At 41.6% G+C, this 24172-nt stretch overlaps 3 protein-coding genes across 5 annotated transcripts; 1 reads left to right on the top strand and 2 right to left on the bottom strand.

The window, feature by feature from the left end:
* Positions 1-118: 118 nt before the first annotated feature.
* On the bottom strand, positions 119-4527 carry LOC117248825 (phosphoglycerate mutase 1-like). Its single transcript, XM_033614108.2, has 4 exons — positions 4257-4527; positions 3021-3295; positions 2180-2360; positions 119-1721 (listed from the first exon to the last, which is right to left on the bottom strand). The coding sequence occupies exons 1-4, from the start codon at positions 4393-4395 to the stop codon at positions 1552-1554; spliced, it is 765 nt and encodes a 254-aa protein (XP_033469999.2). The 5' UTR covers positions 4396-4527; the 3' UTR covers positions 119-1551.
* A 10255-nt stretch (positions 4528-14782) lies between these two features.
* On the bottom strand, positions 14783-16137 carry marveld1 (MARVEL domain containing 1). The gene has a single exon (XM_033613615.2). It carries the CDS (start codon positions 16135-16137, stop codon positions 15640-15642), a length of 498 nt encoding a protein of 165 aa, XP_033469506.1. The 3' UTR covers positions 14783-15639.
* LOC117248484 (uncharacterized) lies at positions 15711-20963 on the top strand. Of its 3 annotated transcripts, none has more exons than XM_033613612.2 (4): positions 15711-16693; positions 16846-17263; positions 18713-19076; positions 19178-20963. In XM_033613612.2, exons 3-4 carry the CDS (start codon positions 18727-18729, stop codon positions 19434-19436), a joined length of 609 nt encoding a protein of 202 aa, XP_033469503.1. In that variant the 5' UTR covers positions 15711-16693; positions 16846-17263; positions 18713-18726; the 3' UTR covers positions 19437-20963. The 3 variants fall into 3 exon arrangements, with proteins under 3 accessions (XP_033469503.1, XP_033469504.1, XP_033469505.1); XM_033613613.2 differs by adding an exon at positions 17802-17842 and having other exon boundaries at positions 16470-17263; XM_033613614.2 differs by having other exon boundaries at positions 16478-17359.
* The last annotated feature ends 3209 nt before the right edge of the window (positions 20964-24172 follow it).

Genomic DNA, 24172 nt, shown 5'->3' on the forward strand with positions numbered 1-24172 from the left:
TATTTTCATATTAAAAATGAACTGACCAGCTAACCTGAGGTTAGCATGTAACTCTACTATACTACGTGGAAAAATATATATATATTTATGTAAAACAGGACAAGCAGACACAACAGCATTAGATGTGTACATTTATTACCATCAGAGGTTCGGGGTACATTTAATCAGCACAGAGGGATTTACATTTAACAAAGAAAAATGGCAGTACTGTAAGACACAATGGGACATTTCAAACCAAATCTTAGCAGACTGTTTTCTTAAAACCACCACTGCTTCCTCATTAGGCAGTGAGGCCAGCCTAGGCATTTACGGTAGGAAGAGGAGGTGGAGGCACGTAAATACTATGACACCAAGAGGCAGAGACAGACTTATGGCAGTCAAACACAGAAAATTTAGACCGTATCTTCGGTTAAAGTACTGTGAAGCTGGCTGGCTTTAATCAAAATAATGGGTTTATCACTTATACAGTGCAATACTGCAGTGTTAGGCACCATTAAAATTGGACTAAACTTGATGAAACACACAGAGAAAAAATACAAATGGTCAGACACCGCACAAATAACATAGTAGGACACGACACAAATACTACTTAAAGTAAGAGAAAAGGACTGAGGTCCTAACTGTCCCATCCTGCTCTCAAGAGACTGCAGAATTGCATCCCTTCATCAGTGGAATGCATCAATTAAATGCTTTGAAATGTGAGATAGAAAATATTCTGTCTATCCTTAACAGTGGTCCCTTTCATGTTAAAAAAAAGTCTCACACAAACTCTAAAAATTGCCATAGAGCGTAAATAAAATTAAGTATTTTTTAAATTACATTACAATAGACTACAATATCCCACTGCCTAAGTCATCTGATAAATAATACTGTTGTCCCAGGCAGGTAATGATGAAGTCAGTATAATCAGACCATAACTTTCTTAAGACCATAAGTGCATTTGTAAAACAGTATCTCAAAGAAACATACAGTATACACATGGGCAAACAGATGCTTATTCTCCTCTGTTTGTCTTAATTGTGTTGTCAACCTTATATGTGTGTGTGTGTGTGTGTGTGTGTGTGTGTGTGTGTGGCATCAAAACTCTCATCAGCTCTGACATTCAACATCCCAGCCTTGGGCACCACAGCATTAGACTCTTGTCTTTCTCAAACTATGTTGTGTGTTTTGATGACAATGTTTTAATCATTAAAAGGGCTACTACTTAAATATTCAAGTAAAGAGATAAGAAACTGTCTTTATCAGCAATGCTATTAATTTCATTTCAGTGCTACATTCTCAGAGGTTGTCATATTAATGGACCATTTTAGCAAAATTCTTTACAATCTCTTGAGAGCTATGGCTCCCCTGGCCCTAATATATCCCAATCTTTCACCATCTACTATCCCTGCAGTGTGCAAGTAGAGTGAGGTTGCCTTTGACAACAATCTGCAGTGTACTCTTCATGTATTACAATCCAAAATAAATTAGGATTTAGGAAAAACACTAATCTGAGGTCAGGTGTTAGGGACAACCCACTCTGTCATACACAGAGCTGGCTTTTCTCCGTCTTTACTTCTTGGCTTTTCCTTGAGCGGCCACGGCCGCCATGGCTTTGCGTACAGTCTCCTCGTCTCCCAGGAACTGCATCGGCTTCACGGGCTTCAGGTTCTTGTCGAGCTCGTAGAGGATGGGGATGCCTGTTGGCAGGTTCAGCTCCATGATGGCTTCATCGGACATTCCTACAGGTGGCAGCACATACATACAGATCAGTTATGTACAGAGGGAAGAGAATTTGCAGGATGTTGCTATTCAGTGTAAACACTGGATCACCAAAACGGTTTGTGGTTATATACTGGATGCATTCACTTCTTAAGTATTTAAGAAGTATAAATGTATATCTGGACAGAGTAAAACTCTCATTATGTCACAATATTAAGTGGTTATACAAGTGCAAAAGAAGTATATACTGGTCTTTACATAAATTCAATCAACATTTAAGAAGTGTGAACAGCCCTTAACTTAAAAATCTCATTACTTAATAAAATACAAAACAGTTAGGCAAAAGGCATTGTATTGTCAGCTGAGATGAACTATGAAAACTGAAAAAAAAATTGACAAACCATGGCAGAATCATTGGCTAAATCTGTGCTGAGAAGTACTCCCTAGTTCTGCATATAAACTCTATAGCGCCACCCACCCTCCAGGTGCTTAACGATCCCCCTCAGACTGTTTCCATGAGCAGCGATGAGCACCCTCTTTCCCCGTTTGATCTGAGGGGCTATCTCCTCATTCCAGTAGGGCAGCGCCCGTGCAATGGTGTCCTTAAGGCTCTCACAGGAAGGAAGCTGGTCCTCGGTCAGATCTGCATAGCGACGATCCTGCAGGGAGGACAATCTTAATACATAAAGGACACAATAGAGCAGAATAGAGAAAGGGCCTAAATGCATTCAGTAAGAGTAAGTAAGTCATTTGCAGGCATGAAAGAATCTGCTCCCTTAATGACACTTCTTATAACATAATGAACATACTGATGATCACTTATCCACTTAGTTTTGACTGATCTGCCAGCTTTGAGTTACTACATCTTAACATCTGACTACCTCTGTCTACACAGGCCTCTGATCCACCTTGACTGAACTTTGAACTTGAACCAGGCAGACCTCATTTCTGCCTGTCATATATTAACTCACCTTGGGCATACTATTGGGCAACAACATGAGAGCATGCGCTCCCAAATAGTGTGTGGTGCGGCTGTCAGATTTCATTTACACTGTTGTACGTGTAAAATATTTGGACATTCTAGCTGACTGTGCTGTGGACAAAAAGACCTTAAACCCACTATTTTTACTCTAAACACTCCACTTGTTTCTGCTGATTTCTCTCATTCATGGTGACACAGCTGATTATGGGGCCTGAATGCAGAGATAAGTTATAGTCATGCCTCGTCTTTGTTATGCCTGTGTGTCGACAGTTGATCAATATGTACAGAACCATCTCTTTCCTCACAGGCAAACATAGCTTTAGATATCATATCTTACCTTGCTGATGATGCTGTAGTAGTCATGGTCTGGGCCCATGGGGGGAGGTGGGATGTCAAACGAGCGCCTCCAGATCTTCACCTGAGCCTCTCCGTGCTTGGCGGCAGTCTCTGCCTTGTTTAGTCCCGTCAGGCCTCCGTAGTGACGCTCATTGAGCCGCCAGGTCCGATGCACCGGCACCCACATCTGGTCAATGCTGTCCAGGGCTAGCCACAGTGTCCTGATGGCTCGCTTCAGCACAGAGGTGTAACAAATGTCAAACTGAAAGCCTGCATCTGTAAGTTTCAGAGAGAGAGAGAGAGAGAGAGAGAGAGAGAGAGAGAGACACTGGAGTTTAATGCATTTAGACTGCATATTCCACTTGGATACTGTGACGGCTACACTCAGCTTTATTTAGTGAGTAAATTCCCCTGCAATGCCTTCTGGGAGTAACAAGTCTGCACTTGTTGCATGACACATAACTTAGAAAGGACACAATAAGAGAGAAGCCACTGAGTCCCAAGCAGAACTACAAGGTGTAACACGGCTGCATTAAGGGCTGCAACTAAAGACTGCTTTCATTATCATTGGTTGTTACAGTCTACACAACTAAAGATATTCATAGATATTTTCTATTAATTTACTGTCAAAAATGACAGATGAAAAAAGCTAATTATCAAATCTGAGAAGCTGGAACCAGAGAATGTTTGGTATTTTTCCTTGAAATGACTGAAACCATTGCTAGATGTTTAAATAATTGCTGATTTGTCTTTCAGTTGAGCAAGTGATTAATCAGCTAATGGTTGCAGCTCTAGCTTCACTGCAGTCTGATTCACTGAGGCTGCTCTCAGTGTATGGGCCTATGCGTCTCTATTGTGATTTCTTCTTGTTCTCCAGCTGATAAAGAGCAAACTACATGACCCAAAGATGCAAACTGCTTTGCTTTACAGTGGATTTTCCACTTTTCAACAGATTGTTCTTGGGTCAAAGAGAATAACATGATTAATAATAATTAAATTAAATGATAAATTCTGTAGAAACTGTCCTGCTCTGTGGCCCTGTAATAACACAGTACCAGAGCAGCCACATGAATGCATCATTTCTGCACGTTTGCACATCTACCACATATGGGAAGGGGGCGCGGTCGAGAGTCTGATGCAGGGGACATTATGTAATAGTATCCGTGCATTGACCCTAAGGTATTTCAGAGACAATTACAGTGGATGATAGGATCAAATTGAATCAGTTCGTCCTCACCTTTCAGGGCCTGTCCACCTCTCTTCGCCTCCTTTTCTCCGGTTTCGCTCAGATCTGCATCGAACCAGCCGCAGAACCGATTCTCCTGGTTCCAGTTGCTCTCTCCGTGACGAATCAGCACTAACTTGTACACAGCCATGATTTATGATAATAAACCTAAATAAAAGTTAGTCTATTACGGTAAATCTTTTTAAAATGATGCAGAAGATGTTACACTCTCCACTCCAGAAAAGAGGACAGGTCCACTCGTTGGCTGCCGAACCGGTGAGGACTTTTATCCGTGCTCTTATCCCGTGGATTGGTTACTCGCCTACTTCCGGGTTTCCACATCCAATGAGATCCCGCTAAAATACCCCTCTGTTATCTCTCGACCAATCACAGCGGTGGGCGTTCTGTTCCCTGACCTTCATGCTGTACATTGTACCTTATTGACTTTTCATTGTGTTTCTCTCTTAACCCCACATTTATCCATTTATTATGTATATTATAATATTTAATGTGATCATAACCTCCTGTTTACATTATCAAAATGATGTTACAATTTAAAATGTAATTTAAATACTTAACTTAGTTGCAAAAACCCACATTAAAGCAAAAAAAAAAAAAAGCTGCTGACAGCAGAACTCAGCCTGTTCTCTATTTCACAAGGAGGTACATGGACATAGTTATACATTTAAGTAGACAAAAGTATGCAGAAAGGGCCATTTTAAGCAAGAGGGTTTATGGACTGCTGAACCAATTGTTGCTTTTCCTCCTTTTCATCTGTAGGTGATGAACTTGGTCAGTAAAACATCTTACTACAGCTCAGTTCAATTCAATTTTATTTCTAAAGCCCAATATCACAAATCACACTTTGCCTCACAGGGCGTTACAGCATACAACATCCCTGTGTCCTTGGACCCTCACAGCGGATAAGGAAAAACCCTTTAACGGGTAAAAAAAAAAAAAAAACGGTGGAAACCTTGGGAAGAGCAGCTGAGGAGACAGTAATCAGTAATCCAGTAATCCATATGATAAAATAAAGCTGTTGAAGTTACTTCTGCCCAATAACTGCCCACAGCATCGTGCCACCAGTGCAACAGTCATGGTATGTATCTTTTGAGAGGTACTAAAAACAGATTTGAGGAGAAACAGCATATTAGGAATAAGGTACTGATATGTGAAATGGGACCAAGCCAACATTTGCATGTGGGGCCCATGTGGGTAGTAAATAGGCTGAAAAATAGGCCCTGTATGGGATTGTTCACAGGTTCCATATTGGCCCCCATGTGGGTGGGTTTACCCAAGTGGGCCCCAGATAAGATGAACATTTTGGACCCATACCTACTTGGTAGCCAAGTAGCGCGAGCATAACCCATGTGCGGACCACTTGGGTAAACCCACCCATGTGGGCAATGGGCATGGGGCCAATATGGAACCCACAGACAGTCCTTTATAGGGTGCATTCTTCAGCCTATTTCCTACTCACATGGGCCCCACATACAATAGATAAAATATTACAGAGCACTAAAGATGCAGTTTAATGAGCAGATATCAAAGTTATGAAAGGAAAGAACAGCTCTCAGATGTATGGATGCATTTTGAGCCAGTATGGAGGACGTTTTATTGGAGTATTAAGTACTGCATTTACATTGCATAGTGGCAAACAAAACCTTTGACCAGTTTATAAAAATAAGATTTGTGATTGTGCATGCACAGTATATTTGCACATTTGCAGTACTATTATTATGATGTGCTGGACACTCAAAACATGTCTAATAGAAGAAGACATTCTCTGTCCCAAAACGTCTCGTAAAAGTCGTACATTTTTACCATGACGGTGGAGTTTTCCAGTTGTTGTTTTTGTCTGGTGATGTTGTCAGCATGATGTCAGCATTTTACTCTGTTTCCCCCCCCCTCGGCCAAACACAGATCCATTTTCCTCACCCAGACTGTGAAAGGAATAATTCTTAACTTCAGGGCAGGAGGGCAGTCACATGCATCTGTGAGAGGACAACTCAACAAATAGAATATTATATGATAAACCAGACTGAACTCCAGGAGAGGGTAGAAGAGTTACATGGGGACATTCTCAGCCAATTCTGTAGTTACTCAGATGTAATTTAAAGGGGGTTTTAGGGACTTAAGAACCCAGGTATGTTTTTTTGTCAGGCATTAAACTTCATTCTTGACACTGGAAAGACTGGTTTGACAAAACTAACTTGACTCAAGTCTAACACTAGCCTTTTCTTGACTGTTCAATGAAACTTTATTACCTCCACGCTTAAACTAAACTAGACTGAGATAAACCAGCTAATTAACAAGGATAGGTGAAGGAAAATTGAGAAAACACACAGTTAATCAACCACATTAGTGCCTCTTAAGGTTAAATGAATAGCAAAAAATGTCTCAGTTGGCCTCTGCGTGAACTCCAGTCATTCTGATGTTGCAAGCTGACATTAAATCACTTTAGTGTTTGGCTTCTCACCATGTCTGAGATTAATTATCTCACTTCTATTGACACATTACCAAATTCTTTTCAAGCCATTGCACAGTAGCTGTTCTATTACGTGGCATAGCATTATAACACTGTGCAGAATATGAACTGCTACATACTTTTATTTAACACTAGCTTATAATTTGTGTTGCTGCCTTCATCTGACATAATGGCCTTATAGTGGCTACTCATACGCTGTGGCTAAAACAGACGGTTTTGGCCTCTGTTGTGTGTTTGCAGTAATTCTGCTTGTGGATTTCCACTGTTTGGCTGCTGTCTAAAAGATGCAGCTTTGGTTTTGAACAGCTGATCTTGATCATACAGGTCAAGTGAGAGGACTTCACTGCACGCTTTTGTTTACTGTAGCAAACTGTGATTAAGCTGCATCAAGCTATTAGAAGAGCACCTTATAGTTGTTATTTATTAAAACCACTTAACTTAAATGTGACATTCCTGTCTTTTCTAAAAGCTTGTGAAGGATAGTAAAGAAACAAAGAATTACATGTCTACTGTCAGGGGATGTGTTCTGGGGGCACCAGGATAAATAAACTTAGAACTTTATAAGCCAAGATGGAAATTCATGCTTTGTGAAGCCCTATAACACCTCCTAGTGGGTAGATGAAATCATTGTTTATAGTCTTGAGCAGTCAGATTTGATCACAGTGACATTTTATGCCTCGACAGTTGTGCAATAATGAGCCAGACTTTGAATATATAGTGATTTCATGTTTTTTAGTTGTACTACATTCTTCTATATGAAATTGGACATTGTTATTTTGATCTAATTTGGGTGTTGCTACTGGACTTCTATGCAGAATTTTGACATTGCAGCATAAGAACACCAAGATATCAAATAATGCAAACATCTGTTATTATTTTTAAAATATCAGGGTCTTAGACACATTTCCATATTATTGACCAGAATAAATTGAGTGCATATGGTTTTAAAAAATATGTTTTTTAGGCAAGTAAAATGTATTTATATAGCACATTTTACACCAAAAGGCAACCCTAATTGTTTTATAGCTTACACAGGTGAAAGCAAGAAACACACACATATAGCACACAGAGTAAAAACTATAAAAGTGACAAAAATGACAAATCAATTAAATGCAATGGTAAACAGTTGGTCTTTAGCTTGTAGTCAACATTGTCTTCTTCAAGTCTTCTTGCAATAAGTTCTTCTTTCGACCAGCATAGCAGCTACAGGCATCTTCATGTTTAGTCTTGATTCTGGGAACAACCAATAATCCAGAGCTAGCAAGGTTCATTCTGGGTCAGGAGATCTGATCAGTATCTTGGACCTAAACTGCTCAGTGAAGTTTTAAACGCCCTGCTTTTTCCCCCAACAGCAGTATGATGCAACAGAGAGAACTGGGGCTTCTGTGTGTGAAATCTGTGGGAAAAGTAGTGCTAGGAAGCAGTTCTGAGCCATGTGAGCTATTATCAGAACTCCATGATCCACGCTTGGAAGGAATGTTTGTTTTACTTCCCAGTGTGTGTCTGCTTACACTGCTCTAGAGATGCAATGTTCGCAAAGAGTTTTCCTTCTTGGGAGAGTCTCACCTTAGATAGTACTCATGGGAAAATTAATCATTGCTCTTTAACACTATGTTTTATTGAGGTAAAACTTACAGGTGGTTAATGACAGAGGTGTTGCTAAGTCTGCATGAATCAGTGCCTAAGGATTAGTTAGTTAATGTCTCTCTCTAAATTTCTCTGACCCTTTCACTCTGTTAAACACTCTCAACATCTTGGCTGACGACTGGCAGAGTGACGGAAGCTGTGGTATTTTCAAGGCTCTATAAATAGCGATCATCATTTCCCACCACTAGCTGCCATTGCTCTCACACACGCAGCACATGAACACTGTGCCCATTCAGAAGCATTGTGTGGGCAAAAGCTGCTGCAACAGATGTGGAATCAGTAATCCCAGTCACCATGTTAGGAAACTATAAACGGGCGAGTGTTGGAAGCAAACTACAAGGCCTGCACGGCTGGAACACTGTGCCCATTCATGCCTGACACAGACAGGAAATGTCAATCTCAGATTGCATCTTAGATCTTTACGTAAGGCATACAGTGGTGGAAAAAAGTTTTCGGACACCCTTAAAATTTTACACAATCTCAAATATTATCATGAAATATTTGTGGAAAAATCTTTTTTGTGTTTCAAAAGGTGTGGCTGCATTAGACAGATACAAACAAATACAAATTATATTTTTTTTGTTTATTGTTTACAAGAAAAACTAACAAAACTAAAATTCTTGACAGTTTCAATATGTCAGTTCTCAACATTGTTGGTATCAAAGTCAACAAATAACAGAGAATGTGTTCAAAACTGAACAAAAAATAAATAAAACATCACATCATCAAATTAATATTTAGTAGTCCTGCCATTGGCACGTAGCAGAGCTCTAATCCTGGCTGGCATGTTCCCCACGAGCCTTTCACACTGTTGAGGGGTAATCTTGTCCCATACTTCTTGAATTACTGCTTTTAATTCTTCTAAATTCTTTGGTTTATGCTTTGAAACAGACCTTTTGATAATCCATCACAGATTTTCAATGGGGCTCATGTCCGGGGATTGAGCTGGCCACTCTAAGACCTGGATACTGTGCTCCTGCAGCCAAGTTCTACTGGCCTTGGATGTGTGGCAAGGGGCATTATCTTGTTGAAACATCCAGTTTTTACCTCGACGGAACAGTGCACACGCAGAAGGGAGCATGTGGGTTTCGAGAATGGTACAATACTTGGTAGAGTTCAATGTGCCATCACAGACAGTGAGATGACCAACACCAGCAGCACTCATGCATCCCCAAACCATGATACTGCCTCCACCATGCTTGACAGTAGGTACTGTACATGCTGGAGATAATGCTTCACCTGGCCTTCTGCGTACCCTCACATTAGTAGGAGGAAGATAAAGCTGGAAACTGGACTCATCTGACCACAAAATCTTATTCCAATTCCTGGCCAGTTCTTGTGTGCCTGGGCCCAACGACGCCGGGCTAACCTCTGTCTCTCATTGATCAGGGGCTTCTTGATAGCCTTGTAGGATCTGAAGCCATGATCTAAAAGTCGGCCACGTACAGTGCAGGTGGAACACTGGACACCAGTTTGGTTTGACAACTGCTGCTGAAGCTCCTGTGATGTCATTCGGCAGTTTTGCCTGCACATGCGGATCAGGATGCGGTCATTTCGTGCTGAAGAAACCCTTGGACGCCCAGATCTTGGTTTGTCTTCCAAGCTGTTGGTTCGTCTGTATTTCTGCAGAGTGTATCCAACTGCTGAAGGACTGCATCTGCACTTCCTGGCTATCTGGCGGCAGCTGTACCCTTCCTGGCTGAGAATCTTTATCTTCAGGCGTGTTTCCTGCATTAGGTTCCTTGTTTTAGCCATTTTTGTGTCTGAAGAACTTTCAAATGTGCTGGCTTTATGTAGACACGAAGCTTGGCAACAAAAATTGTGTCTTTTAATAAAAAGAACGACCTTCATCACTGGTACCAAAATGACCCAATACTCAAAATTTCTTATGTATTTTTATGGAACCAATCAATTTTAAGTTTTTAATGGCTTTTTTAGGATTTATTTAGTATTTTGGCTGTGACTGTACTAAAAGAAATTGCACTTGAAGACCTAAGAGTGATTCTTAATGCAATATTTCACAAATTCATGGGGTGTCCGAAAACTTTTTTCCACTACTGTATTTGCAAATCGCTACTTGCTTCTTTTTTTCTGCTTATTCACTTGTCCTGTCTGTCTCCATCTGTTTTCCCATCTCTCCCTCTCCTCTGCAGTGGAATGTGCATCTCAGCAGTATCTGATGAAAGTGTGGTTAACAGGGCGCTGCTGTGTGCATGTGTCTGTGTTTTCATGTTTCGTGTGCGTACATGTGAGACAGGAGACGAGTACTGTCAGCAGGGAAAAAAAAAGGTAGACATGCTCGGATAGGATAGAGCACATCCACTGGGAATTACCCACCCAGAATTTGGGTGGGTAAGAAAGAGCCTGGAGATCTGCTGAGTGGGTTTAAACCAGCCAAATGTACCTGGTTCAGTGAACACTGTGTAACACCAGGCTCTGGTCTGTTAGAAAGTCAGGACTGTGCACAGTACAAAGGGCTGGTTATAGTCCTTCTTTGTGGGTATTTTTAGACATTAAAATTGACAGCTGAATAATACTGAACATACACAAAATCCAGAAATATTTAATGGGTAGCCAGGTAATTTTTCAAGTCTGTCTTGAAATAATACTGACTTTACCATATATGCATTGAAAGGGTTTTTGGTCAATTAAAAGTACTTCCTTGTGTCCAATCTGACTATGAAGAGATCATTTCGAAGTTTTAGCAGTTACTCAGACCAAGCGCATATATTCTAAATGTTTTTAGTGTAAAATTAACTTGAGTATCTCCAGAAAATGATTCACTGCTGAGTTCTGGTAACAAAAAGAGGAAGTTTTGTACAAAAAGCCCTTTTCTTTGGAAAGCACCTACTTATTTGACTAATATAGAGTGTGAAGCCTTATATAGCTTTGGTTGAATTTAAGAAAGCATTTTTGCACACAAGGACTTTGGATTTTGTCCCTCGTCACTGACATTGGGACCACTTTTTATAGGGAACAGATCTTGTAGGGAACAGATCTTGATAAAAGATTAAGCTACCCTTTAAGATCAGGAACCTTTTTTGCTTAGTGAATATGTAGTGTGTTATGCGTGTGTTGTTATGACAGAATCAGATCAGTTCTTCTTAAAATAACGATGAATCTTAAAGCAACAAAGTGGTGTTTATCACAAGATGTTTACTTTTTTATCTTAGATTGCAATCATTTGGCCTGGGAAAAAAATCTGAAAAAGACGTGTTGTCTTCCACTGAAGCTTTTCTGCACCTCACATTGTGCCCTGTACGCCCAAACCAGCCGCCAGAAATTTTTTTTGGCATTGTACGTCTTTGCAAACCACAGTTATGTTACATTTGCATGTTATGTTGTAGCGGACATGTTAAACCTTTACATTTCAACAACACTGTGGTTAATATGTGGTGAGGTTTAGGCACAAAAAACACTAGGTTATGGTAAGGAAAAGATCCTATCTTGGATTAAATACGTGGTTTGGGAGCACAGTCACAGCAGGAAACACTGTAAAGTTTCTGTAAAAAACAAATGCATTTTGTGGCACTATCCCTGCTAGAAAGAACACAGATGGGTTGCTACAAAACACCAACATTTTGTACCTTAAAAGCTGCTGGAAACACAGCAATGACTCACTAAACTGTTGTTTTGTCTTCGAGCAGTGGTCAGCAGCTTGGCAGAGGTATGGCCTATATAGGTTAGGACTCCTCTTCATGGTGACAAAATCAGCTCATATACTTCCTCATTTAAAACATGTTGATATGAAATGCACAAATGTAACATAATGGTTTGCAAAAAGATACAATGCCAACATCTTCCTCTGGTGACTGAGCTGGTACACCACTATGCTGGGAGGCGAGAAGCAAGAAAACGATGCACTTTGAATTAAAGTTTTTTGGAGTCTTTCGAAAGAAGGACAGAAAACATTCCTGCCATTTCTCTTCGATAATCCCGCCAGTGATTTATTTGCACCCATGAGTCACAGTCATTGTTATCCATTTGGACTTAAGAACTAACTTTTAGATTTTCTGGCAGCAAACTCTGTATCAGTTTTTCAGTGAATTGACATTAGTCCATGGCAACAGTGTGCGTGATGCTGTGCTTTCAGGGAGGGCCAGAGTTACCATTTGGAGGGGTTATGACGACTATTGGACGCTTGGTCGCTTGCAGACGGGTGGGAATGTGCGTACAGGAAATGTCTCTTTGGTTGAGTAGCCAAAAAAAATATCACACAGTTAGCACTGCAGAGAAGTGGCTGGCTCTATACGTCCTTACGTTTTCTTTACTGTCTATGGAGCTGGAAAAAAAACACAGCAACCTCACCCTTGTGGTGCCCACACCCTTGTAATAATGTCAGGAGGTAACATAGTCCAAATTCATGCTATTACCTGTGATTACATGGGTTTCTTGTTTGGACTTGGATGTGATGGCTGAGGATTAAATTCAAAATGGGCTCATACACTAAACTGACAAATCTGAACACGATTGACATCTATAAACTGTGGGCTGTGTAATAATACAGCGCCTGTTAATGTGGTAAGCTCAAAGAGACTTTCAGGGTAAATGTGGAGAATCCTTTTCTGGCCTTAATTGTCAGCATACGCTATAGTTGTGAGTCATCCAAAACTCAAATGATTCACCATGGTTACTTTCAATATCGAACTGAACTCTGGATTTGGTGCTTTGTTTATGGAGCACACTGGGCTGTTGTGTATTGTCTCCATTTGGTTGTATACACAGCAGTGTGTTTCCACAGGCACCCGACACGTGGACAGGACGACACTTCTGTGGAAATCTCAGAGGGGGAGACGGTGGATGGGAGTTTGAGGCGAGGGGGGCGACTCCCTTCCTCCTTTAGAAGTGCTAGATTTATATCCTGCAGCTGGTTAACATTAACCCTTCCACTCCTTAACTTTGACCACAGATGTCACCTTGCTCTCAACACACACACACACACTCGCACACACACACACTGTATTTGTCCTGTCATCACTGCACAAAAAGGCGGCTAACCTAGAGGATCATATACTTAACAGTTGGTCTTGGGAGTACAAACTAAATACAATACCCAAGTTAAGTTCTAATGTGGCAAAGGATTTTACAGTTTCCCTGGTTGTAGTTTGATCTGTCGCTGTCTTTATATGTTCACTTTTCAGCAAAGGTGTAGATTTCAGGGGGGACGCAGGAGACACGTCCCTCTCATTATTTTAAACTTGATGCAAAAAAGGCACAAATTAGTGCATGTTCAGGTTGAGGACTGGCAACCCTCCATCCATTTCATGTGTCCCTGTTGAAATGAAACCATCACCCTTGCTTTTAAAGGTCGCTTTGCCTCTGAAATGTAGGCACTAAATAAGTCGTCGATGAATCAGGTAACAGCAGAGATTCTCATCAAGCAAGCAAAAGATATTTGTCATCTCTTTTTCTCATGATTGTACTGATTTCATGTTCTTATCTCTGCATTTTTTGTTGCCTTTGTTTGGATCTTGATTGTGAATCTGGAGCTTTGACAATGCAACATTTGATCTCTTACGCTCCTCTCCAAGAATAACTCATTGCATACAGTTGGAAGCATGCAAGAGGAGTGAGAAATGCCCAAAAAGGGAAAGTGTGTGTTTATGTGTGAGTAATCTGCAGCCTTTTTTCATCGTACACACGCCCCATGCCAGCAACAAGTGTGCAAAGTTTGAACACAGATTTGTCAGAGAACTGCACAACTGTCCACACAGAGTAAAATGGTACTTTGACTGCATGACGGCAACCAAACAGAGCTGTCACAGTGTGGCTTAGGGTGCTGTTTAATCAACTTGTCTGCAGCATGTTTTTGAGAACTGCATGCCGACTGGAATAGACGAGACATTGAATCATCTTCTGCTGCTTGGCTTCATTTTCATTGGCTGAGCGTCAGCCCACCTCCAGAACCCCAACAGACTGTTCCGGTAAGAACAAGCCTCTTCCCAGATTATTACACACACTCACACACACAACATGCACTCGCTGTTTCCAAAAGTAGGATAACTCTCATGCAACACACACACACAGTCTGTCTATCATAGCACATGCATGCACATTGTGTGTGTGTGTGTGTGTGTGTGTGTGTGAGCTACTCACTCATTGTCTGTTTGAGACACAGATAAGTCTAAGTCTTTTATGTGGTCATGTGGCATAGCACATAAATGGTCCCTGCTGATTGGCCAAGGCTTTTATCTCCCAACAGGAAGTTCCTGAGGGCTTCTGTCACTAGACCCTCTAAATCTGTGTTTCATTTGGAAAAAGCCACCAAAAGCACAATTTGCACATGCAACACGGCTCTTTCTCTAAATTTAACTCAAAGCACTCAAACAAAATTAACAAAGCATTTTACGTTTCATTTAAATGTCCCGAAACATGATCATAACCAAAGAAACATCTCACCGGCTCTCACTTACTGCTCTTTATTCTTTGGCTTTACATAATGAACACTCAAGGATTTTTTTTTTTTTTTTTTTTTTTGTTACGTTCAGCATACACATGTAGCACCAATCACATCCATATTGTTGGGTTGTCGTTGTCACAACCTGGTTGAGTGTACAGCATTCTGACAGAAGGCACTGATTAACAAAAACAGAGCTGGTCAAAAGGAGTGTTTTTTTTTTTAGTCCGTTACACTTCAGTAACTGTTCAGTATAGTTAGCTGTCATACAAAAACACATACACACATAAAAATATATACTTTAAAAAAAGGTAATGAAAAGAATCCCTTGTAAAAACAACTGTAGTAATCCTTTTAGAGGTTTTGGATGGACTGTTAGTCAGTACCAAATCTACAAAATGAATGTTAAGGCCATTGTACTGTAAACTTATCGCTGAATATACTGCTACCACACTATAAGAGGAATATTATAATGATTCTTAATGAGGGAATTAGTGGAAGACAAACTTAACTAATACTAGGAGGCAAACACATGTCATTTGTGTCTTCATAAATGGATGCAATGCTTTAAACTTCCTAATTTCCAATCAGACTCCCACCCTGGGTAGCTAGGCCTCTGTACCAGGAGCTGCTTGGATATTTTCATGTCAGTAACCCTTCAAAACACTGATTATAAGGCCACAGAGTGATGTTTGGATGATTCTGCCTCACCACCAAAGTGGAAAGTTTGGTGTGGGGAGACAAGAGACAAACCTGTGATTAGAGTAGCTGTTGAGTTAAATTACAGTGAAGTTAACTATTCCTCATCTTGCTGTGGACCCCATGCCCCCCTCCCTGTCGCCATCGCCCCCCCTTCAGTCCCATCAGATGACCGTCTGTTCTCCCCGACACTTCCTGCACGCTCCATAAATAAGGGACAGGAGGTAAGCCAGGCAGCACAGGCAGGCGAACACGGCGGCCGTCAGGTAGACCTTGTACATACAGGGGTGCTCGTACTGCTCCAGGTTGCAGTACGAGTTGCGTTTGGTCGTGTAGATCATGATCCCTATGGCCGGCAGGTAGAGCGCGGTGGCGGCCACGTCGTGCGCCAGGTTGGTGGACAACCAGCGCTCCCCTCCCAGCAGCGGGACCAGGTCCTGCTTTTCCAGCAGGGTGAGGAAGAACAGGGCGAGGGTGAGGAGCCAGAAGAGGACCGCCACGAACAGGACGAAGTGGATGGATCTTTCGTATTTGTTTGCGGCGATGGTAACCCACAGCCCGGCCCCGAACACAATCTGCAGGATCCGGATGATTCCCAAAAAACTCTTGAGGAACTTAAGGATATTCTTCCTCACCTGCGGCTGGGGAGGTTGGGGTGGCATCTCTCTCCTCCTCCGGTCACTCTCGGTCCCTTTTTCCCGAACAGGGCGGGTGCTTTCTGCCAGCTGCAAACAGCTGGGGAAAAGATGGGCGAAAAGTGGAAATAACGGGGTGGAAGGCCGGGTTTGTGGTCTGACAATGAAGCCAAAAGTGGACAAGTTTAGGGATAAAAAAAGGAACTCTCTGTTCTTTCCACAGCCCCGGGGTTTTGAAATGAAAAACCTACTTGTATGTTTCGTCTTTTCCGTTTCCTCCGTTGAATGTAGCGTCTGTGTTGGGGGGCTGGGAGATGGAGAGGGGGCGGCCTGTAATTCAAAGCCTGCTCCTCCTCTGCTGGACTGCTGGAGTCATCCATGTCCGCTCATCTGCTCATGTATGTCCCTGTGGTGCGGTTTCCCGTGGAGTGTGTGACCTTTTTCCTTCTGTCTTTTAAAAAATAGGAGAGAAACATGCGTGTGTCAGTTAAATATGACGAAGTGGTGATGTGCGCAAAGACAGCAGTCAGAGATTTGCTACCATACGCCAACATTTAAGCATTGTTTTGTTTATTTAACTGAGGTAAGCAACAAATATATTGCATCAGATAAATAGCCTGGACATAATAATACAATATAATATAATGTTTTTTATTATACTGGAAGTATACCATAACAAAGGAGCAGCGCTATTAAGAAACCCATGCGTCATACTGTTTGCGTGTTTCTGCGCAGGATGCTGCTCACATGTTACTTCCCTCGCGCATAAATGACAGACACTTCTCGTGCCAGCCGGGCTCATTGACGTCAATGGATTTCAGCACACACACCCTACGTGGCCAGGAGGCGGGGTCCGCCACCCGCCACCCTTCCCCCCCTCCTCACCCTTCCCCGCGATTGGTCGACTTAAAGCCGTTTCCCAGCCCCGACAGGAGGGCTCAGAAGATCTCTCCCCCCTCATTGGTCGGATGACGACATTGATTTTGTGATGGATGGTCGACTCAAGGGCAGAAATTGGTTGCAGGTGAAACTGGACAAACGTACTGTCCTGCTGCATTTCAGCCATTGTAGGAGCTTTTACTGAAGAGGAACGGGGATGCAGAGGGAGATGCTTTAAGAGCAAAGCGCACTGGATCTATCAGTTCATCTTTGGGTGAGCAGAAGTTTTTTTATTATCGCATGACTCTCACGGGACTCCTGTTTACTGCCTTTTACGCACAGCGTAATGAAAGCCAGCACAGGCAGTACTGTAAGTTATTCAGCCTCTGCATCCTATTTCATCTTCTATACTGACACCGCGAATGTTTTAAAGATAATTTCATACTTCCTTCTTTTCAGAGAGTGTTGGTAGGCTATTCATAGTTTTGCAAATGCGCACCAGTGTGTTTGGTGTGCAAACAGTCAGTAGGCTGTAAAGACACCAGGGGGAGGGGAGAATGTAGAGGCCTGTGACGCTTGGTAGATGTAATCTATGTCCTATGCAAATAAAGGGCCTTTGAAAGTGTAAGTGTTTGTCTTTGAAGAGCTGCATCCCATTAATGATTATAGTATAGGGGGTAATACCACATGCATGTCCTCAAATAACCCACTTACTGTTTAATAAGTTTAGTACTGGAGTTATTCACAGGAAAATATAAATGTTTGCTCTTTAATTGTTTGTGATGTAGTGTATTGTTTTCCTTTTTTTCCAGAAATATATGCTGACAAAACATGAGATATGCTGCACTAAATGGTAAATGTGTATTGAGGAAAGTAAGAGAGAGTGTGAAACTTCATTCCTGATGTAGTAAATAGTAAGATGGACAAATTAATCTTCATCAGACGATTTTTCTTTTGCATAAACTCCATAATCTGCTGTTGATAGTGCAAGAGGACCTTTTACTCCAGATTATTTTGTCAAGCTGACAGAAAGTCCTTTCAGTGGAAATGCGGCTGACCTACATGCAGTCATGATCTTGGGCACTCAGCTAACACTGTCTGTCAGTGTCCCACTTAAAACCATATGTGAGTAAAGAGAGATAAAGTTGCCATCTGCAGTTTAAGGCTCTTTAAAGCGCCACTCGTCACTCACTTTCTAAAGCAGGATTAAAGAATCAGAGCAGAAGACTCACAGCTGACTGGTTTCAGTTGTGACAGCTTTGTATAGGTGTTGTGACGCAGTCTGTGCTCACGTACGTCATATACACTGTTGTTTTGTTTAAAGGTTCAGTGTGTAGGATTAAGGGGCATCTGTTGCCAGAAATTGTACATTGTATTCGTAACTATGCATCTGTGAGTTTATTATCACCTAAAAATAAGAATCATTGTGTTTTTGTTACCCCGAAATGAGCCGTTTATATCTACATTCTGACCTCTTCCATGGAGTCCGCCATGTTGTTCTACAGTAGCCCAGAATGGACAAATCAAACACTGACTCTAGATAGGCTGTTTGCATTTTTGCACTGGTCGCAGTAGTTCTCCTACATGCTTGGCACAAAGAAGAAGTTTCAGTTCTGCAACATCACTGCCAAATACCACAAAATCCTACACACTGTATCTTTAAAGCATCTCTCACCATGCATCACATCCTAATGAGTGGAAACTCTCACTGACTCCTCCACAGATTAGAGCCAGTTTATGCCACCTTCTCCAGTGTTTCTCCGGATGGATACCGGACCCGCCTCCCCTCCTTCCTCCATGGTGGCGGGCCCTTCCTCGCTGTGGCGGCTGGCTGAGAGGAGGAGCCGAAAGGCTGGCTCGGCGAACATTTTCAGCAACGTGAATCTGTGGCAGCTCCAGAGACTGTTCAGGGCAGCGGGGGATCAGGATGCTGAGCAGAGGGCCCAGCTGGTTTGGGGTCACAGAGATGAGGCAGAACTGGCTCAGGCCTTGATAGGACTGAGGGCCCGAAGTCACAGGAGAGGGCTGAGGGCTAACGGGAGAGAGGCACTGGGCTCACACTGGCTACGAGCCTTCAATCACCTCAGGTAGAAAAACTGTGATATGATTTCATATACATTCATACCATTAATCATGGTGACTTTTTGGCATCCATTTTGTTTTCAACAACACTATGTATATTGTTCAGGATCGGGGAAAGCTCACCAAGCAGCCAGGGAAAGGATCCAGGTGATGACAGTGATCCCGAGGCAGGAGCACACAGCAGTCCAGAGCCTCGCCGACACACTTCCATAGGGACAACAGGAAGAGGTACAGGGGCCACAGTGGTACTAACTGAGAGCCAGGGCCCTGCAGGGACTTCTGAGAGACCAGTCAGGACCAGCTCAGGACTGAGGAGAGGAGGAGAGAACAACCCAGAGAGATACCTCCACAGAATACTCCACTGACTTGACCAAAACACTTTGAGATGCAAAAACAACTTTCAGCCTGTGAGTCTCGCAGCACTCCTTCATTCTGCACAGCCTGCGTGTCTCTCCTGAATACAGTGTTCACAAATTGGAGCTAGGTTGAATGAACTTGTTCTTCTTTACAAGTAACGCTGTATTGCAGGTTGAAAGAATGGAATAGTTTCTTATAATGTCATAATATCTGGTCTTTTAATGGCACTGATCAGATGGCTGTATACTGACACTGCACTGTAACTTGTTACGCACACATATCTCTACCTGAATAATGAAGGCAGTCCAAACCTCTGACTGTATCTTGTGGTTACCTCTCAAAACTGCCTTATGTGTTCTTCATCCACACTGAATATCATGGACAGTGATGTGGTGTTTAAGTAGTTTTATCATTGATTGGAGTTAGTGTTGTGATCACTTTGCGAATAAGCCATCATGACCTTATTTGAACTATAAGGCTGAAAGCACTGATATCATAATGCACTGGTTCCCAACCTGGGGGTCCCAAACCCCATTAAGGGTCGCCAAAGCTTGATGGGGGGGGGTTGTTAGGCCTTCTTGATTTTAAGGATTGTAAGAAAACTTTTTAAAAAGATATACAGTAGGCCTATATCTTAGCATTTTGTTCATTTCTGTGAAGAAAACTGAAGTGAATTGTCATATTTAAAGTTCAGATTATTATTAAAGATATAAACTGAAAAAAACTCACAGGACAAGGGCACACCGAAGTTCTGGGGTCTCATTTATAAACATTGTGTATGCCCTAAACAAGGCCTGTAAGGGGTGTCAGGGCTCGACAGTGCGAACGTTTCACTGGCATTTGCGACTAAAAATAGGTGTGTGTGAACTGTAAAAAATATTTAGGGGCACATGTGCACATGAAAAAATCAGCCGAAGCAGCCTATATGTGCATGTGTGGCTGCACTGTGGATGTGCTTATCAATAATTACATCTACTTCCTGTACCACAAAAGCCAGATATGTAGATACATGACGTTTCAGCTGTACCCACTGTGTCCCTGGTTGTAGGTGTGGTACTTAACGCAATACTAAAAATGTTTAAGAGTGCAATGGGAGCAATGTTAGATGTCATGGCATGTAGAAATGCATGTCCATGTCGCACACACTTACATATGATGACTCAGTAAGAGTAACTTCTGCCAGTCACTGGTTTGTAGCTATTAAAAACAAGTGTCAGATGGTTGACGCAGCCCAGAGACCAAAAATAATGAATATCAGCTGCAAGGCCAAACTCAAGAAATGTCACTTGCTATCCAGGGAAAGACGAACTTGAAAAAGTAATGATGTCATGTTAAATCGTTCATAGTCACGGTGTGAAAACCCACTCTGCCTATGACAGACTGTAAGTCACTAACCTTGATGAAGCTTTTTGATAATACTGTTTGATGTGTCATTTTTAGGTTTGTGGTATTAAAGAAGTGAGTCTTTGTTTTGTTTGTCTTGTTTTATATGTATACTGTGACCATTTGAAATAAAAGAAAAACATTTTCAGAAATTAATGCTTCAGTATATTTTTACTGAAACAGCACAGGTAAAGCATCCATTAGTCTGTTGTTTTTAGATTCTCATTTCCGCTGTTGTCATACATCTTATACATAAAGTTTGCACACATTTACACCCAGGACCTGCAGCTTGCACCACAGTCTGCTGTAGTTAACCACTGAGCGGCTCCACCAGACCAGTTGGGTGTTAAGTACCTTGCTCAAGAGTACCTCATTAGCAGTTTATGATGAATATAAGAGCATTACACGTTTCTTTTCCTGAAGCATGCATTTGTAGCTGCTTCTCACACAAATATTCTCTGACAGAGGACTGCTTAGTAACAGCTAGTTGGGCAGTGTTAGTTGTATTAGAAACAAATGCTGCCCTCTGATGGTCATGCCTAGTAATGATGCCATCATGTAACTCAGCTTGTGGTCACTAGATGGCGCAAAAGGTTTTTTTTTGGGAAAGCAAACCACTTCACTGAGGCAGAAAAGATTCACACTTGTCATGTCATATATAACGAGAACATTCCCACTGAAAACTTCAAAATTCAGACTATTTTATCGTGAGGTTAAAACGGCAGATTCATTCTGCATTCAACAGCCAAATCTGGTTGATCCTCGCTTGTCATTTCTAACTTGTCTTTTCTGCCAGGTTTACCAAATCACAAATCCTAAATATGAGGCAATGGGTGAAAAGTTGTCAGGTTTTTATTCCCACTGCAAATGTCCAAACCAATGGAAGCCCAGTCTGCCAATGGGATGAAAAAAGCTCTTGTAAGTCATTAAAATAATAAACTTTCTTGAAACAATGAGATATTATCTTAAACTACTAATACTTATTCAAACAATTAGCTAGTGTCACAAAACAATGAGAAATTTCCTCAAAATTATGACTCACTTATTTTGAAATGATTACTCTCAAAATATAGACTTAATATATCAAAATAGTGACTCTGTGTCTAAGAATAATGAGAAGCTTTCTCAAAATTGTATCTCAAAATAAGAGAAATGACATTATGTCATTATTTATAGATACTTTTTCATTATTTTGAGAAAGTTTCTCATTTTAATGACTTAACTTTATTTTTTCACCACTCTGGTGGAAATGTGTTTCCGTACAAACCCTCAGACAGTGTCCCCCCATAACAGAAGAATATATTAGACTAAATGGACCTACTGTCAGTCCACTTCAGTGTCAGATGCTGTTTTGATTTATTCTAACAAGGAGAATCTGTACATGCAATATAAATGTTACTTCATCCTTCCACCTGGTTTCTTACTGCCTGGTCAGGCAGTGTTGTAGCAGTCTTGGTCTCAAAACCTCTCCTAAGACCACTTTTTGCAGGTCTTGGTCTTGAAATTGACTGCATTTTCATTTGGTCGTCTCACAGTCTCAGACAAAGACTGAGACAAGACCGGTCAAGATCACAACTGCAGAGATATCACTTAATTGTCTGTGCAAAACAAAAGGAGTGTTGAATAAAGATGGTTAAGTTGATTTCAGCTTGTTAGTGTTTGTGTTTGTTTGCTCATAGAAATCAAAGGAAAATTCCCACACATAAAAGTCACCTCTGCAATGCTTTTTGATAGTTTTATCAGGACATTTCTCATGATGCATGTATACATAGACACATACAGTATGGCGATAAAAAGAGGTGAATAACAAGGAATCTTCATTTGTTTTCTGTGGGTGTTTTTATGGGAATGTGGATCAGTTCAGATCAGTTCGAGGACTGCCTATGGTTTGCAAGAGCCACATTTTATTGCAAGTGTGTTACTCAGTGTGAGACTCACACTGGTCTGGTCTTGGTCTAATCTCGAACTCAATACACTCTGAACTTGGTCACAGTTAAGGTGGTCTTGACTAAAACACTGCAGTCGGTAAGCAAGAAGAGAAATGATGAAGCACCACTGAGTACATCAGGATGCACAGAAAGGCCTTTATCTCCAAGACAACATGTGAAGTTGAATATTTGGACTGGGATTACCCCACATCCACCAGATGTTCTCTTCCCCATCAGTTTCCTCCATCTCCTCCTGGGTGATGCAAAGCGATTCAGAGGTCATATGGGTGAAAAAGTCCTTTCTGTGTATCCTGGATCTACTCCGTAGTTCCTGTCTGGTGTAATGGCAAACGGAGGCATCTGTAGGGCAGCTTTATAAAGTGCTGAAACCACAGCAGACTCCCTCAGTGCAGAGACAGCAGCAGATTGACTCTGAGGTAATCCTCAATTCGCTGAGCTTCTCACCTTGTTGTGTAAAGTAAGCTCATTGCACAGAAAAAACTCATTTTAGTGCCTATTTATGGGTTATCTTAAGTTTTCATTCACCCCATAAATCTTATGACTGTAGATGTGAGGTGATGATCCAGCAGTTATAGAGCTGCAGCTAAAATAGTGGTTTGCTTTGTGGTTTGTGCTCATTCTTCACTGTTACGGTCGGTGGGGGAAACTGTGAGGCACTCGTGTTTCTCCTGAGAATGTCCGTATTGTGCTACTTTACTCTACTTAACCACATTTCAGTGGGAGATATTTTTCACTCCTATACAATTATTTGACAGCTACAGTTACTAAATTAGTTTTTCACATTAAACAAAACAGTAGTTAGTTCCACCATTACTCCAAGTAATGGCCCCTCTTGACCTCTCTGTAGGTTTCCTTTACATCACTGTTTGAGGCTCAAACAGGTAAAAAAGGTAAAAAGGACAAATTAGATTTAAAAAGAAAAAAGAAATAAGGAGAAGAAAGAACATGCATGTAGCAGAACTTCTGAAAATCTTCTTTCCCATCCCACTAGTCCAGGCCTGCCGTCAAGGGAGGTCAAAGGGTACAGATGACCCCGGCCCAAGGCCAAGGGAGGGCCCATGAAAAGGTCTATAATTGACCCTTAAATGGGATCAAGTACAACACTTAACTTACAGACTCTCATCACTGACAATACAAGTCATATCCTCCTGAGATCCTGTGTCCTCATGTGATGACATCACATTTTGGGTTTAGCGGACCTCACGCTTCATTCTACTTAACTCAGACCTGGCTGTCAGACAAAAAGGCCCTGCAGAGGATAGTGAGGACAGTGGAGAGGGTCACTGGAGTGCCACTACCCTCTGTCCAGGAACGTTTTCAGAGCCAATGCAGGAACAGGGTTCTGAACATCATCAGGGATCATTCACACCCTCTCCACAGGCACTTTGAACTGCTACCATCAGGCAAACGCT

This window comes from Epinephelus lanceolatus, chromosome 17 (genome assembly GCF_041903045.1).
Source record: "Epinephelus lanceolatus isolate andai-2023 chromosome 17, ASM4190304v1, whole genome shotgun sequence".
NCBI lineage: Eukaryota > Metazoa > Chordata > Actinopteri > Perciformes > Serranidae > Epinephelus > Epinephelus lanceolatus.